At 37.0% G+C, this 19,276-nt stretch overlaps 1 protein-coding gene across 1 annotated transcript in view; it reads right to left on the minus strand.

Annotated features, from left to right (window-relative positions):
* The window catches only part of svep1 (sushi, von Willebrand factor type A, EGF and pentraxin domain containing 1), a 79,929-nt gene that overhangs the window by 45,257 nt on the left and 15,396 nt on the right, over positions 1-19,276 (minus strand). The window contains exons 4-6 of the mRNA XM_066720356.1: positions 4,839-4,997; positions 3,992-4,171; positions 1,399-1,578 (exon numbers count right to left, since the gene is read on the minus strand). Of these exons, the coding sequence (XP_066576453.1) occupies positions 1,399-1,578; positions 3,992-4,171; positions 4,839-4,997 (519 nt within the window). The remainder of the gene's footprint in view (positions 1-1,398; positions 1,579-3,991; positions 4,172-4,838; positions 4,998-19,276) is intronic.

A 19,276-nucleotide genomic window follows, 5' to 3' on the forward strand; every position in this document is an offset into this window, starting at 1 on the left:
TACAGTCAATTCTGACTGAGAGCAAGCAGATTTGCTAGTAGAATGAGAGCTTCAGTCAACTCCTATTACAACCCCAATAGCAATAAAACTGTTGCTTTACAAATAGATTATTTTCAAGAGTTGTGAACTGCCATGACATAATACAAATGTTGATAGCTACTATTATCAATGTCATAAATGTAATAGCTCTTAATGTCTGTATGGATTATATTAATGTATTGATTATTTTAATAATAAATTCAAATTAGTTATAAAATAAAGTTACTGGAATTCACTAGTCATGTGTGGGATTGTGCTAAAATGTACTGTATTATCCAGAGTGACTTACAATTCTTTTAAGATATCACATTGTTTTTTTTACATTTACCCATTTATACAGCTGGGCATTTACTGGAGCAAGTACCTTGCTCAAGGGTACAACAGCAGTGCCCCCCACCTGTAATGTATTGTTAAAAGGGTTGTAAAACAGCCCCTCTAATAATATAAAATATAAAATTAATAAATATAAAAAGCAACAAATAATTATTATATATAATAATGTTAATCTCATTATTAAGGAAAATTATAGACATGCACAAGAATAGTCATGTGCAGGCCAGTTAAGTTCTTCCACAGTGATCGCGACAAACCATTTCTGTATGGACTTTGTGCACGGGCCCTTTTTTATGCTAAAACAAGAAAGGGCCTACACAAACTGTTGCCACAAAGTTGGAAGCATAAAATAATCTAGACTGTAATTGTTTGCTGTAGTATTAAGATTTCCCTTCAGTGGAACTAAGGGTCCGAGCCTGACCCATGAAAACAGCCCCAGACCATTATTCCTCCTCCACCAAACTTTACAGTTGGCACTATGCATTCGGGCAGGTAGTGTTCTCCTGGTATCCGTCAAACGCAGATATGTCCGTCAGCACTTACAGTTGACCAGGGCAGCTCTAGCAGCGCAGACATTCGATGAACTGACTTGTTAGAAAGGTGGCATCATATGACGGTGCCATGTTAAAAGTCACTGAGCTCTTCAGTACAGCCCATTCTACTGCCAGTGTTTGTCTATGGAGATTGCATAGCTGTGTGCTTGATTGTATACACCTGTCAGCAATGGGTGTGGCTGAAATAGCCAAATACACTAATTAGAAGGGGTGTCCACATACTTTTGGCCATGTAGTGTATAATATGATAAATGGTTATATTACATCCTAGTCCTCTATAATGACAAGTCAAGTAAGACTTCTTGGATGAGTCAGTAAATAAATATTCATTGTTATACTGACCTATTCACATCATATTAACCTGGTTGAGCTGTGTGAGAGGAATGCTATGTCTTCCTCTGCTCTGATCCTCACATGAGAAATCATCAGAGAAAGGACATCAGAAGAGCTTGAAAGCTTCAAGCAGGCTTACCCACACACCGCGGCTCGGCCCAACTCCACTGAGCATTCACTTGGCAAGTCAGTCTCTTACTGCCTTCCAGCCGATAGCCCTTCTCACAGTTCACATCACACACCGTCCTGTAGCTGGCGTCTGGAGCTGAGCAGTTGATGTGGCCATGCTCCGGTTCCCTGAGTCTTGGACATGTTCGAACTATTGTGGAGAATAATGAAAATAAATATAGATAATAAATCACAATTACATGATCAAACCAATCTTAATATCTATACTTCCATCACAGTGGAAATGCAATAAAGAATAATGTTTTCCACCTGAAAAAATAAATAAAATAAAAGGTTATATGTCTAGATGTGGAATGCTGTTATTTATTTCAAAATAAAATAGCAAAACAACCCTGATTCTATCTGGCTGTGCCTAGTTAGTATGAGGTTCCAAATCTTCAATAGTATAAACAAATTAGTTTTTCTGTTATTTTTTTGTTTTTGTTTTTTTACTCCTCTGCATGGGAGGCCATTTTTTTTAAATGGATGAGATTTGTCAGTGCCAACCTGGCCTGTAACCCCTAGAAGCAGAGCGATTGTTATTCTGCCAGGGCTGGCACATTGTGGAAGCTCTCTGGTAATTATTTACATCAGATTTAATTTAAAAACATATGAAAGTAATCCAATGCCCATACACAGGGATCACAGCTTCTCGTTTTCCTTTTCTGATTTCCCCCCAAAAATAATATTAAAAAAGTGTCTGTTTTAGCTGAAAAATAAAAACAAAATTGGTACGGAGTACCACTCATATATATATATATATATATATATATATATATATATATATATACACATACACACACACATCTACACACATACATATACATACAGTACTCTGCAAAAGTTTTAGGCAGGTGTGCATTTAAAAATGCTTTAAAGTAAGAATGCTTTCAAAAATAGACATGTTAATAGATTATATTTATCAATTAACTAAATGCAAAGTGAGTGAACAGAAGAAAAATCTACATCAAATCCATATTTGGTGTGACCACCCTTTGCCCTCAAAACAGCATAAATTCTTCTAGCTACACTTGCACAAAGGGATTTTGTAGGCATATAGTCAGGTGTATGATTAAACAATTATACCAAACAGGTGCTAATGATCATCAATTCAATATGTAGGTTGAAACACAATCATTCACTGAAACAGAAACAGCTGTGTAGGAGGAATAAAACTGGGTGAGGAACAGGCAAACTCAGCTAACAAGGTGAGGTTGCTGAAGACAGTTTACTGTCAAAAGTCATACAACATGGCAAGACTGAGCACAGCAACAAGACACAAGGTAGTTATACTGCATCAGCAAGGTCCCTCCCAGGCAGACATTTCAAGGCAGACAGGGGTTTCCAGATGTGCTGTCCAAGCTCTTTTGAAGAAGCACAAAGAAACGGGCAACGTTGAGGACCGTAGACGCAGTGGTCGGCCAAGGAAACTTACTGCAGCAGATGAAAGACACATCATGCTTACTTCCCTTCGCAATCGGAAGATGTCCAGCAGTGCCACCAGCTCAGAATTGGCAGAAAACAGTGGGACCCTGGTACACCCATCTACTGTCCAGAGAAGTCTGGTCAGAAGTGGCTTTCATGGAAGACTTTCGGCCAAAAAGCCATACCTCCAACGTGGCAACAATGCCAAGCGACTCAACTATGCATAAAAACACAGGAACTGGGCTGCAGAAAAATGGCAGCAAGTGCTCTGGACTGATGAGTCAAAATCTGAAATATTTGGCTGTAGCAGAAGGCAGTTTGTTCACCGGATGGCTGGAGAGCGGAACACGAATGAGTGTCTGCAGGCAACAGTGAAGCATGGTGGAGGTTCCTTGCAAGTTTGGGGCTGCATTTCTGCAAATGGAGTTGGGGATTTGGTCAGAATTAATGGTCTCCTCAATGCTGAGAGGTACAAGCAGATACTTATCCATCATACAATACCATCAGGGAGGCATCTGATTGGATCCAAATTTATTCTGCAGCATGACAACAACCCCAAACATACAGTGGAAGTCAGAACTATCTTCAGCATAAAGAAGAACAAGGAGTCCTGGAAGTGATGGTATTGCCCCCAGAGAGCCCTGATCTCAACATCAACAAGTTTGTCTGGGATTACATGAAGAGAGAGTAGCAACTGAGGCTGCCTAAATCCACAGAAGAACTGTGGTTAGTTCTCCAAGATGTTTGGGCCAACCTACCTGCCGAGTTCCTTCAAGAACTGTGTGCAAGTGTACCTAGAAGAATTGACGCTGTTTTGAAGGCAAATGGTGTCACACCAAATATGGATTTGATGTAGATTTTTCTTCTGTTCACACACTTTGCATTTAGTTAATTGATAAATATAATCTATTAACATGTCTATTTTTGAAAGCATTCTTACTTTACAGCATTGTTTCACACCTGCCTAAAACGTTTGCACAGTAATGTATATATATTTACAACCCTAGGAAATTACAGCCATGTAGAGAAATTATTGAAAGGCAAATTAGTTGATAATAAATACAGATATGAAAGAAAGAGTTAAAATAAAATCAAAAATAGCATTTTTTTGGAAACTGTGAAGATTTATTGTCTCTTACCTCTGCAGCTTGGATCAGACCCTGACCACTCACCACTGGGTTGACATAACCGAATGCTGCTACCAACCAAATCAAAGCCTGGTTTACAGCGGATTCCACATGCAGCATTAAAGTGGTTGTTGCAAGCATTCTGAATGAAGAAGCCATTTTCTGGTGGATGAATCTCAGGGCAATGAACCACTAATTAATCAAAAAGACAAATTGAGCTATAAAGGAAAACTGACTTGTTTTGATTCATATAGTATTCAAAAAGCAACATTTTGAATGGAAGAGGACACATTACCCTATCCCACTCATGCAATTAATAAAAAAAGGATGGATTTCATACAAATTAGCGACATGTACAAGAAATGTTGGAAAAGCTGCTTTACATGCACAGAGAGTTACATGAAAGGATTACTTCAGGACATCCATTATCATGTGACATCTAGTTTCTTTGCCATCTAGGAACCCACAGTAGCACATGCCTGGTTCTATTCATAATATAGGATGAGAATCCCTTTATTGTTATTCTCTATTGTTTTTTTTTTACGCAAACTTTATATTGGGATCTTCCCCCCAAACATGCATGTGCATCATCATCTCATGAGAAATGAAACTACATGTAAACATATCCAGTGAAGAGGCTCTTTGAAAGTGAAAGGACAGGATAACTTATATTTTGGATGCATCAGTGTACCACTAATTACGGCAGCCTTATGCAAGCCATTTTTCTTGTGTCTGTTCTATGGAAACCTACCATAAAGTTTTTAATGTCTATTGTGATCAGGCACAATAACGTTTATTTATTCAATGACATCAGCCTTGCTGCTTTAAGATATATTTTGAAACTGCTATCAACACTTACCATCACATGACTTTCCAACAGGACTATAACCATCCTTGCAGACACAGTCCTTGACTGAAGTACTGCCTGGCTGAGATGTGTGCTGCTTATCAGGACAGGATATGCAGGTGCTGATACCTCCTGGTATCGAATCAGGTTTGTATGTCCCAGATGGACAAGCTTGAATGACAATAAATGTAATTATTAAACATCCTTGCCATGTATAGCACATAACCTAAAAATAATAATTAAAAAAAAATATATATATATATATAATTGAGTGTTGCTGTCTTTTCTATACTCAGACCTTAGAGAATACCCTTTTAATTTTCAATTAATGTATTTATTTTTATTTCACTAGTTTTCTTCTAGAGTCTGATACATATTAGATCTATAACATTATATGCATGTAAGTGGGTTTGATCGATTTACATCATGCACTGACTGCTGTCCACCTAAAGTCCTTAGGGCCACTACCATGAGCCCTTGCACCCTGCTGACATTAGGTCTCAGCCTCTGCTGTTGAGACACCAGCAGAGGGCATTTCCCTGCACCCTCCTCAGCAAGTATCATCACTGGGAAACCTCTCTCCAAGGTTGCTTCAAGAGTCTCCAGCTCTGGGAAGGCCATCGAGTCCCCAATTCACTTCTGGGGGATGTGGAGGCATGTTTTCCCAGGTACTGGACTGGTTGTCAATGGGCGATCGTTTACTTCATGAGGGCATGAATGAGGAGCCTGAGTGTTCATATCTCCGGTTGCCATGTGGAGAACTACAAGACTGCCGGCTGGGTGAATGAAGGAGTGCTTTCACAGTGCCGCCAACTTTTTCCCTGTACATGGAGACCTAGCGACAATAAAAGTGAAGAAGACGAGGCGGATGGAGATAATGATGAAGGCGGAGTAAGGGAATGGATGTGGAGGAGGCTGTGGGACCCTCTGCCTGTTTTTGAAAGCACTTTGCCATGGATCCTGAAGGGGCTCCCCATGATGCTCTCTCTCTGGGCTGCATCGCTCCTCATCAAGCAGAAGGCAGAAGAATCTGGTGAGGTTCTCAGCTCTGGTCATTCTCTTCTTCACTCTTCCTCGGAGCAACTTAGTCGGCCTGTTGTTGTTCTATGATTCCCGCTTCTAACACCAATGTAACAGTTTTGAGAAATGTCTGTGTTTCAAGCAAAAGAACACATTCTGCTATTGCAAAACAGGAACTGTACTTTATTCAGCAACCACACTTACACAACTCTTAGAGGAGCAACAGACAGAAGGGAAAGGTAAGGTTGTGACAGGCATTCAGTGACATGGCCAAGGTGGACAGACAATGGTACATATATAGGGATGGGAATACACTCAGTCAACACATCAATGTCACCATAACATCTGTTTACATCAGGCATTGATTGCTGCCCTGACTGCACAGTCCACCTAAAGTCCCACTCCCATGATCCCCTGCGCCCCACTGATGCAGAGTCGCAGGCTCCAACGCTGAGTTACACCAGCAGAGGGCATTACAGTATTAACATTATAGCTGGGCCCTTTTTTAATTCAATTTACCACAATTTGCACTCTGCAAAGTCTTTAACTCTCACTGTGCATTTGAGAGTCTTTTGTTGGCATAGTATTTCCACCATCAACATATTTTTTTAAATTATTCGATCAACTCTGATCAACACAAGATGGATGCTTCATAACTTAATTCTGGGATATATTCATGTATAATAATATCTCCCCTTTTAACAAGAGCGTAGAGAGTCAACTCCTCTCATTATGGGTATAAACTTGTAACTTGTAATGAGAAATCGTATCAATCAAAGGCTTTGTCATATCCACTCATTTTAAGCAGTCATGAATTCAACTTTTAATCACATAAACTGCCTGTAATTTCAAATGTAAAAAAAAAGTCTAATTTGCCAGAATTATGCACCCTCTCTATGTAAATGTAAACTTATGCCAATAAAAATCCATGCCAAAACATACTAATTTCCTAACTAAAACATACATGGGTCAGCCAAGAACAATTACTTAGGATTACAGATGACTGATATGAAAACAGCATTTAGACTGTATCAAATATCCTAAGCAATTCCATATATGTTTAAAACAGACGGCGGATGTAATGCCTTTCAAACACATTTTTGAAGACCAATTTTAGGATGTAGTTTCTTTTAAAAATAAAGAATGTGAAACTAAAACAAATATCTAATTTTCATATGATAAATTCTGGTGGACTCTCTTCCACGTATTTATTTAAAGTTTAGATGAAGTCTTGCCATTCTAATTAAATAATATTTAACTTGCAGTTTAAGAGTGGAAAGACTATTTCATACTATTTTAATTCCTGGAATATTTTTTTAAGCAGGTAAAAGGCTGAACAGCAAGCTACAGTCCTGAGGGAAGTGCTCAGTGTACATTTTATGCTGTGGAAAAGAAGGCAGAAGTCCCAGTTCAATGTCACAGAGGGTTAGAGGTATGTTACACCATCTGCCCACTAAAATATACCTCACACCATGTTTAAACATTCTGCAGTTCAATAACCTATTCCCTATAAACATCACCTGTTACTAGTTTCTGAATGGAGCGCACATGTTTTTGTTTGGTAGAAATTCATTATGAGATATATTTGGACTACTGTGAATTAATTCTCTGGTCATGAATTGAATTTGTTTGAGTGTGTTGCATGGATTTAGCTGCATTATTTACATTTAATTTCATTTATTTTTGTTTTTGTTTTACCCCAGAAGCAAAGGACTGATGTAATTTTTAAATTAAATATTCTGTCAGTTTATTTTAATGAGTTCAAAAGGGATTAAGAATGATATAAAACAGACCATTTGGACACCAGTGATATGAAGTCAGTCCACACACACTGTATCCAAGGTACTCTGATTTCCCTTGCGAATACACTGTAATATATATATATTTATATATATATATATCTCCCTACAGGGAAATGTAGAATAACAGTTTACCGAAGATCAATAGCCATACATTAATGCTGTATTACCTTTGTGTTGTTCTTGCCTTGTACATTACTGGTCTACCAAAATAAGCCAATGGCAGGCAGATGGAGTAAAATTTAACTTGTGCTACAACATTCAAAAACCCCATTGCCTTAGCACATGCAATAATGGAGAGGTACTTTTAGTTAGAGTATACCAACTTACCAAATATATTAATTTAATAGGAAATTACTAAATTAATCCAAACATAATTAAGAACCATAGAAGCCCTCATATTATGCACAAGATGTCATTTGTTGTCCTGACATGTTGCCATTGTTTCTTAACGTAAACTAAAATCGAACAATGTACAGTTATTTATACTATCCTTTATAAGTGCACAATTTCTCCCAATAAATAAATATGATATTCCACTAAAGGTTATGTAAAAGGTCCAAGTTCTTGAAAAATAAAAACATTTTGGAAAAAATTTGCTAAAACCAAAACATCTGCACTACAACACTAATTGAGGGAAACTACAGCATGTCGCCTGCACGTCACATAACTCCAGTGTAATGAGCTTCAAACGGTTCTGGAACCAACAGGAAAATAATTAGGAGCGGGCTTGTCAACTAGTTCTAATTAAAGTGAAAAAAATAAGCAAGCAATCAACACTATTATACACTTTAGTATACTGAAGCATATTTGCCCACTCAATAGTAATAACATGATAGTATAAGAGGTCCAGAATTATGCAAATTTTCTCCTTGCTATTAAAGAAATACAGTAACTGTAAGGAATTCATTTTTGTACAAATACAAATCTACAGCACATTACAAAACTTGCTACAATATACTGATACGATCATTCTCAATTGCGTCAAATTATGGTGAGCTACACTGTTGTTTCGGAAAAGATTCTTGGGAATTCCTATGTGCATTAGTGCATCCACACCTGCCAAACACAGCAGGGGGATATCTGCAGGAGTGCAGATCAACAGCTTTTTCATGGGAGTTGGGGGACTACAATGTTGCATAGCAAAGGTCAAAGAACTGTTTTCAACAGACAAAATGAAAAAAAAAGAGAAATACTAATGTTCATATAAAATAAGGAATGTATTATTTAGCTAACCCTGTGAAGATATGAGTTTAATAAAGAGAGGGATATCCAATTAGTTTATTTTATCCAGACGTTAAAATACAAATAAAACATGTAGCCTTTTGTGTTAGTACTGAAATTAAATCTGACGTGATTTGACTGCTGGGGATTATTCAAAATTATTCTGCAGCTGCCTAGTTATTTTAAGGTCAAATAAAATCATTGCAATTGTTTTATTTATTATGGGCTTATTTCATTCTGGATACATATCCTATTTCTTTTATAGTAATAATATGAATTCTTTCAATATTTTGGATATTTCTATGTTTAATTTAATATAAAATCATATGCAACTTGCATCCTATATAAAGTTGCCTTTTATTTTTATATTGTAATTTTTTTTATTGTTTTTACAGCTCTTTGTACTCTGAAATATGCTATATACAAATAGAGACTGACTGATTGATTCTATTAGAGAAAATACCTTGCTTGTATTCATGTTACTTTATAAAAGGTCAGTTCTGCTTTATGATAACTGGCAAATATCCATTTACACTCAATCTATGAAAAAAGGAATACAATGGTTATACTGTTCAAGTAATAACTAGAAAATTTTATGAAAAATTGTTTTTGTTAAGCAAAAACCAAGAATAGATTATTTTATGAATGCAAAACTCTTTAATTTGTTCATTCCCTTCTATGATATATATATATATTATATATACCCCTAAATGTTTATTTGAACAGAAACAATTAGAGCATGAAATGTATACAGTTGCCAGGGCTCTTATGACACACTACTCAAACAGGCGAGCCATTAGTTTTTGGAGAGATTGTTCTGTCTTCTGAAAAACTGAACAAAAGTGTTTAATTCAGGTTCTTCGTCAATAATGGCATAGATCACAATAATGGACACCCTGCCAATTACAACTGATGATTCTACTTAGTGGCATTTTGTTGTTTGAGAACGTCCCTGGACTTTTGCACACAATGAGGAGAGCGGGGGGTGGGGGGGGGATACGGGCAAATTGTGGTCGGTGCCGGCGGTGCCACCGGGGGTGGGGCTTGGTGGCGACGTTCTGCCGGTCCCAGAGAGGTGTGGTCCGGAGGATGGGTGGGGGTGCCGGCGAACTTCTGTCGGAATTGCCAGATGGCCAGGCCACGTATGACCTAAAGCAAACCTGCCATGAAGGGCTGTTATTTTAATGCAAGTAGTCTCAAGTGATCATGTTATCACTTCACAAAATAGCAAGACGATGAGTATCTGTGCCCTTGTCCTGTTTTGACTTCTCAGAAAAGGCCCTCCGAACATGCGTAACATTGACGGCTCAAATAAGACATCAGACTCCCCTCTATACTACATTGCTATAGTATAATACGAAACAACTGAGAATACAAACTACTACATTAGAAAAACTCTATGCTGCACATTTGTTTTATCATGCGCAAAGTATTGAAATGAAAGGAAACTTCCCTATGGCAGCTTGAACTTTCCTTTTTATATATATTTTTCACATATACTTATGTCTGTTACCATTAAAAACAATATTCTTAAGTAATAAAATATTTGGGTGAAATAGTTCCTCCAAAACTATTTCACATTCAAACACAGCCTTGGGGCTCACCTGTAAGACCACAGGTGCTAAAAAAAATACATACTATTGGGTGGTAACAGCAAGGAAAGAAAATCTGTTACTGCAACCTTTAACACCACCACACAAAAGCTCCCTAAATATAGTAAACTGACGTTTAGTCTCATTGGCAAACCAGCATGTAAATCACTCAGAGGAGCATAGGAGCAAAAAAAAAAAAACTCCCGCTACTGAACTACTTGCAAGTAACAGCCACATAAACCATTGCATGCATGCTCTGAACTCTTTTCACACACAAATGTCTAAATTGTATACACAGACACCGCTGAAAAGCTGTGCAACTATCCATGAACGTCTCAATATATTATAAGACAACAAAGCACATAAAAAGCCAATAGTTATAGAATAGGAGTTATAGAAAGTCAGCTTTATGCCATACAAGTCCAAGTGCATATTGATAGAATTGCACTCTGGAGTCGAACAGAACAACGGCAGTTGTGTTTCAGTGAAATTATCGTAAAAGTAAAGAAAAACAAAAGTCATGGCATGACTAATAATTCAGTTAACCTTAAACATGACCCGGATTGCCGACCATGATATTCTCTCTAATTTTTTTTAATTTAATTTTAGAAGTAATTATAAGGAAAAATCATTAAAGTATTGTGTTTCTCCATAAAATTGCTTCTCAGGCTTCTTTTTAAGGCATACAAATGACTCAGGAATCAGCTGTATGTCTGAATGCACAGCTACAGCAGAAACTCACATTAACACCCTTTTCGTGGGGTTTCCTTTGCCTTTCAAGTCCACTGAAAGTAACCATAAAAAGGATTTACTTTATTACTCAGTTTAAAGCACTATTTATACATGGAGAAACACCCGCTATTAAAGCCTTCATTCCCATAGTCGTGCCTGCACTGTGCCAGTGAAACCAACAGAGCCACGGTGTAGCACAACATTGAGAAGCACAAGCAATGTACCTTGTGTTTTACGGAGTAAAACAGGAAAGAAATAAGCCTGGAATTACAACAGGTAAAAGACGCAAACAGTTTAAATAATGCAGATGCTTTGCACATATCCTTGTCCCTTTGTCATTGGCATTTAAGATCCAGTGTTTACTACTGGAAAATGATTGCCTCATTTCCCAACTTTTCCTTAGCTTCAACAGACCCAATGTACCAAGTGGCTGGCTGCGATGATTAGAAGCAGCTGGCCCTTTCCTTGGGAGTATATTTATTTTGCACTCAGGGGCAGTGGAGTCGGAATACTTCAGTTAAGTTGATAAAGTAGGGACACACGCTCTGGCTGAGGCCTGAAGTTAGAGTGCAGCCTGGCAGGAAGTCGGCAGCTGCTCAGAGATAAGGTCTCCCATCCGCACAGCCGCTACAACCACCGCTGCCTCGGCCTCTAATCAGTCACAGGACGTTCGCCATGGGGAAAACACAGGACTGCACAAAGAGCTGGGTGAATGGAGGCCTTGGATTCTCGTCAGTGACAAAGTTTTCTTTAAAGTCATGCAAGTAAAGACCACAGCATGCTGTATATAAAGTGTGGTTAAATTAGACTACCTCCTCAATGCTTTATCCAAGGCAACCTATTATTTGTCAAGGTATCAACAGGTGTTATTTATTCCCCTGCAGTGCTCTCACAGGTATAGTAGTGCTTTTCAGTATAGGATGGTATGTCATTTGTAAGGCAGCGAAGGTCTTTAATTTTACCACTCCAAATATAAATGGCTTAACATATAATTCATATTTTTGTGTCCCCCTTTTACTTTGAATGCCAAATTAACAGTACAAACTTGTATTTGTTTCCCACACAGAGAATGCTCTTCCTTAAACCTCCACAGAGTGCGGATGTTTTTGTGCTCTCAATATGATTATTTACATGTGCTCAGAAAGAATGTAAAAGGAGGCTCTCTCTCATTATTTAAAAAAGTTAAAGACTTGTCACTTGTGCTCTGTTGAAGAGCACTTACCCTGCTTGATACACAAGGGTTTGTGACATACTAGGGGCCTGCTTCAGCCATCACATACAGAAAATGTACAATATCACCTAAATATGCAGAATGAGTGGGATCAGAAGTGTCTTAAGTATAAAGTAATCAGGAACTGGAAACACTTTTTAACCTTTAATGTCCTAAGAGAATCTCAGATATTATTCTACATTGCCAAATGGCTGGACAAAACAATATTGAGCAACACTTTTTTTTGAGGAGGTTAAAAGGTTACACTGCCGAAAATTATTTTTCAGAAGATATGATTCTCTGAATGTTTCTTACATAATCGAATATGTACGATTGTTCATAATGCAGATTGTGAAATGCGGGTGTTTTCATGATAAACAATTATTTTATTACTTCCTTTGACAAGATTCTAATGGCACCATTTCTCTTCTTGCATTATACTGCCAAACCTCTCAATTACTCAAATAAATACTGTTCAAAAATGTTTACTGTTTACAGGAAAGACTCTTATTCTACTACACCAAGACCATAAATTGTGCAACCGTATGAATACAGCACTTAAAATTGTTTTTTCTTAATTTCCTGCTGTCAATTAGTGTTTCCCTTTTTATAGCATAAGACATGCATAGTACCAGATGTCCCACTGTGAAATATATCTCAGCTATGTTGTTGAAAATAAGATGCATGTTGTGTAATACAGAAAAGCTTTGGTTGTCAGCACAGAATCTAAAATAAGCTACAGACAATTGGTATTAGTTGTACATTAAAAGGTACCAATGTAAAGACAAAACAATGGGCTCTTATTCTTAACAAATGCTAATAGTGTTTTTGACATGGCTGATTTTAAAAGTGAATATAAAATAATCTAGTATACCTGCTAAGCATCTATCTTTACTTGCACTGAGAACAGCTAGCCCTTGTTCTCTCATTCTACTCCTACTGGTCTCTTATTGAAAATTGCCAGCACCTACCACACTTCCAAAAAGTGTGTAAATATGAATCATAAACCACACACAAAAAAAGTACTGTTTATTAAGGCTGTTTTACACATTTCACACTTGGATAACAGCACAATCTCAGACAGCATCGATTACTGATAGAAAGCCAATACAATCATGTTTCAAATTATTAAAACATGACTATTGTTTGTTAATTTTGAAAATTACCTGTGAACACTGAATTCCATTTCTGTTTCATGGACTACCTTTGAAGTCATATGCTTTTAATCACACTAACTTGCATCACATTATAATACACGTATTATAAGCAGATTATTATCAAATCTTCCACCCTGTATTTGGAAATTGTGTTGGAAATATTTTTTTACATATTTGCTGTGGTATGCCCTGTTAATCTACACTAAAATGGTTGAATGAAGCTCAGTTAAAACAGTACAAATTTGTTAAAATTACTACACAAAGCAAAAGTTTATAAGCCTCAGTCCACTACCTAGCTACAGATATCTTCTCCAGTTACATGAAGTGTGCAACCTCTATTATACCATGTGTATAATTACTATAAATATTAATATAAAAGTACATCACTAAATACATTATTACAAGGTTTGTCACAATCAAGTTGATATGAAAACAGAAAATCTATACCTGCAATAGACTTATGTCCTCCCAATATTTAAAGCATAACTGTAAACACAGATATGAACTGAGTTACTCGTGGATACATATAAACAGTAATTACAGAAATTAGTCAACAATTGCGAAACATTAGTCAGAAATAATATTTGACTTGATATTAAAGATGCACTGCATATACATTTATGTCCTATTGGCTCGAGAGAACCCCTTCTTCAGAGCGCAAACAAAAATTGTTTTTGGCCACATTGTCTGGAATGTGAAATAAATGAATCGGAAGATCTTTCCTGTCTGCTCGTACACTTAAGGACAGAATAGCTTGTCAGCATTTTCACATGCAATCCAAATGTATCGCTAGATTATTGAGAGCTGTGGGTTTTGTTCCTATTCCCATTGTGTATGACCTTATTATGAATCTGTTTGGGTCTATGCAGACTACTTTACTGACTTGTAGTTACACAAATAATTAATTGAAGGGCAAAAAACTTTCAGTGTTGCAGTAGCTAAATCCCTCTGCAACAAAATTATGAAAAAATAATTTTATCAAAATAATCAGTCTGTGTTTTGGCGGAAAAGCTTAATGAACAGGTTACAGAGGGAAAGTGTAGTTTATATTTGTGATGGCAACAAAGACAGCTCAGATCGTGACTAGAAAGGAGCAATGTTTTTAAGAATGGTGTTAAAGATCATACAATAATAACACTTTAGATTAAAAAATAATTGAAACAAAATAGTGTTTTGGGAGCTGCAAAAACAATTTTGTTTAAAATCTTTATTATACATGATAAATCATATCTTATAAAGATTTATTAAGACTTTATGAATGGAATCATGAGTGGTTTGTATAAACTATTTACCAATCATTTATTGACACCTTAATCTAAAGGGTTAGCCATATGATTTTGCAGCATGTTCAGAACTAAAAAGAAACACTAGAGACACATTAAGAATAGTTTGAAAGCTGTAAAGTTTGGATTTGGGTCAAAAATCAAAACAACGTACCGGGAAATTGCAAATTAAAAACATACTTCTAAAAGGCAAGTTCGCATTAAGTAGATGGAAGAATCCTATTGCAAATAATAAGCCACCATCCAAAATTGGAAATATAATTTGCAACTGGCAGATGGGTACACTTTTGTATTTGGTCCAGGTCTTAGTTTGAATATTATAAAATCCTGCTGCAGTGCTTTTATACTTGAATTACAATTAATAATGTCTGACTACAGATCTCATAAATAAAATCAAATTAAAAAAAAAAAAACTGATTGAAACATTGTACCATCTAAAATATTTTTCAACTGCACAGTGAGGGAAAAAAGTATTTGATCCCCTGCTGATTTTGTACGTTTGCCCACTGACAAGGAAATGATCAGTCTATAATTTTAATGGTAGGTGTATTTTAACAGTGAGAGACTGTTAAAAATCCAGAAAAACGCATTTCAAAAAAGTTATAAATTGATTTGCATGTTAATGAGGGAAATAAGTATTTGACCCCTTCGACTTAGTACTTGGTGGCAAAACCCTTGTTGGCAATCACAGAGGTCAGACGTTTCTTGTAGTTGGCCACCAGGTTTGCACACATCTCAGGAGGGATTTTGTCCCACTCCTCTTTGCAGATCCTCTCCAAGTCATTAAGGTTTCGAGGCTGACGTTTGGCAACTCGAACCTTCAGCTCCCTCCACAGATTTTCTATGGGATTAAGGTCTGGAGGCTGGCTAGGCCACTCCAGGACCTTAATGTGCTTCTTCTTGAGCCACTCCTTTGTTGCCTTGGCTGTGTGTTTTGGGTCATTGTCATGCTGGAATACCCATCCACGACCCATTTTCAATGCCCTGGCTGAGGGAAGGAGGTTCTCACCCAAGATTTGACGGTACATGGCCCTGTCCATCGTCCCTTTGATGCGGTGCAGTTGTCCTGTCCCCTTAGCAGAAAAACAAACCCAAAGCATAATGTTTCCACCTCCATGTTTGACGGTGGGGATGGTGTTCTTGGGGTCATTCCTCCTCCTCCAAACACGGCGAGTTGAGTTGATGCCAAAGAGCTCGATTTTGGTCTCATCTGACCACAACACTTTCACCCAGTTCTCCTCTGAATCATTCAGATGTTCATTGGCAAACTTCAGACGGGCCTGTACATGTGCTTTCTTGAGCAGGGGGACCTTGCGGGCGCTGCAGGATTTCAGTCCTTCACAGCGTAGTGTGTTACCAACTGTTTTCTTGGTGACTATGGTCCCAGCTGCATTAACAAGATCCTCCCGTGTAGTTCTGGGCCGATTCCTCACCGTTCTCATGATCATTGAAACACCACGAGGTGAGATCTTGCATGGAGCCCCAGACCGAGGGAGTCTGACAGTTATTTTGTGTTTCTTCCATTTGCGAATAATCGCACCAACTGTTGTCACCTTCTCACCAAGCTGCTTGGCGATGGTCTTGTAGCCCATTCCAGCCTTGTGTAGGTCTACAATCTTGTCCCTGACATCCTTGGACAGCTCTTTGGTCTTGGCCATGGTGGAGAGTTTGGAATCTGATTGATTGATTGCTTCTGTGGACAGGTGTCTCTTATACAGGTAACGAGCTGAGATTAGGAGCACTCCCTTTAAGAGAGTGCTCCTAATCTCAGCTCGTTACCTGTATAAAAGACACCTGGGAGCCAGAAATCTTGCTGATTGATAGGGGATCAAATACTTATTTCCCTCATTAACATGCAAATCAATTTATAACTTTTTTGAAATGTGTTTTTCTGGATTTTTTTGTTGTTATTCTGTCTCTCACTGTTAAAATACACCTACCATTAAAATTATAGACTGATCATTTCTTTGTCAGTGGGCAAATGTACAAAATCAGCAGGGGATCAAATACTTTTTTCCCTCACTGTAAGGTCTTCTTATTTATAACAAAAATGTTAGCTCTATGAAAAACAATTATTCTTGTATTATTGTTATTACTACACAAATATTGGTAAAAATCTATTGTTAAATATATACATTACATACTTTAAGATATTTCTCATTCTGTGTAAAACAGAAATGATCTTACCTAGTAATATCATAAAGTATACTCCTTCCAGAAAATGTAGGGTTTCCTTATCACAAATACATTTGTTGTTCATGAATGCTCATATAGAAGCTATGTATGGAGTCTCTCTTGAATGAAACAGATTTAGTAAAGCCTAATGGTAAAGTTGCATATATGACTCATTCAAAAACTGTCCATATTGGTGTATTATTTTAGGTACAAATTAGCTGTTGACAGACACATTTGTAGTAATTGTCTAGTAAAGTATAACATTAGTACATAGTTATACAAACACTACATTAAACACTAGACTGAACACCTTCCTGTTGCTTACTAATCAGTAAAAGCCAAGTAAGATGACACACCATGCTTTAGTGCTCCAAAATAGGAGCATATTGGAGATTTCTGTGGTACAGTGATGTTCATGATTAACATTTAATTAGTTGTGGCATAACCCTTTGAAACAGTGCCATAACATATTTGTAATATGTGGTATTACTTTAATTTTCCATTGTGCCTCAGCTATTAACTGTTCAACCTCTTCAAAAAGAACAATCAATTATGGAGTCCTAATGGTTTCCTTGAATTTTTATATGAAAACCTGAAGACTATGTGGCTCTCAAGAAACAAGAGATGCATACTACTTTCTTCTGTAGCCCCCCTCCTCTAACAATTACTTTACTTCACAAGGGATTCTTAAAAAGAGAATTCAACTTTGGGATTTGGAATTTGGGATGAAGGTTGGGAGTTACAGTGCTCAAAGATGATATGTTGATAATGCTATGTTTTACTGACTATGATGAAATACAAACTGTGTAATTGTAAGTATTCTTACTCACTAAAATGGGAGTATTTGCATGTACTTTAAAAGGAAGTATGTATTTGTTTATTCACTAAGAATGTCAGACATAGCCTCTTTTACCATACTTAAAGCTAGTTGGTACTGCTTTGATTTGTATTAAACAAGGCAATTCCATAGGCTGCATATATCCTTTGATAAGTTTGGTAAGTAAGTTCAAATTTGTGTTCAATTTGTGAGCTCGGTTGTAGAACATTGTAGGTTTTTTGTTGAATTGTGGGATTGTCTTTATTTGGTACGATACAAACATTCCACAACAATTAGCTTTTATTATGACTTGAATTACATGTTCATTGTCTTTAGCATATTCAACAATTTGCCTTCCAGTTAAAACCAGACAGCAAACAGGAAATAACAATCTGTTTAAATATTTCTTTTGGGGGTCTTCGTTTTACAGATTTCTGACACATTGTGATTTTAAATTGATTCTAAATGTACATTTATCTTGGGGCTGCTCTGAGAAATCTTAGGAATCCTGTCATGAATAAATATTTACAGTATGCATTTTATGGAAATAAATATAATCCATCTCCCAGTGAACTTAGTAAGTGCTTTGCAGATGTTACAGCTGGCACATATTACCAGCAATAACATCCCTACGGTAACAAAACTGCTATTAACCCGTACTTCCGGGATTTGTAGAGACAGATAAGACACTGTGATTTCTCCTACGTTAGGTCGTAGGACCAAAGCAGTAACTCATGTTTGGTCTCAAGTTGAGTAGCAATAAAAGTTGTCAAAAGTATGTCTTGCTAACATAAGCCAAGAGCCTTCAAGTCTTATTGAGAACTGTCAAAAGCAACAATGCGAGGGAAAACAATTACATAATTCAGCATCATAATATTGCATAATCTTTGGTCATTCATTAACTGCACAACATACTATGAAAGGCATCGCACTGCTGCATATCGACTGCTTAATCAATGCTATTATTTTTAAAATATTTCAATATGAAAGTACAGAAAAATGTAAAAGTGGGGTCTGCTACCCACAAGCAACAAAGATATTTGTATTTGCTTTTTGCTGTGAACACGGTTATTAGAAAACAATCTTACTAGGTTTCCAATGTAAGTGAAAACCTGTAATATTGTGCCAAAGCAAAACAATAACAGAAAACGTTTGAGAGTACATTTCTTCATTCACAAATATTACAACTTAAAGCTCTATGCATTCATTGCCAAGCACAATTATAGTATGAACAGATACACGACCTATGGAAATAACCTTGAAATCTGTCTGGGCCATACATTTACTCCTTCTTCTTTATGGCTCTGTGTCTGTATCAGGGGAGGTTTTGGTCTGAAATATCTAATTTGTAAGTAAACAAAACCCATCTAGTGTATCAGAGACTCAAAGGATTACAACTCTCATGTGGGACCAGCAATTCCAATACTGCATATACAGCTTA

This window comes from Amia ocellicauda, chromosome 13 (genome assembly GCF_036373705.1).
Source record: "Amia ocellicauda isolate fAmiCal2 chromosome 13, fAmiCal2.hap1, whole genome shotgun sequence".
In the NCBI taxonomy this organism is placed as follows: Eukaryota; Metazoa; Chordata; class Actinopteri; order Amiiformes; family Amiidae; genus Amia; species Amia ocellicauda.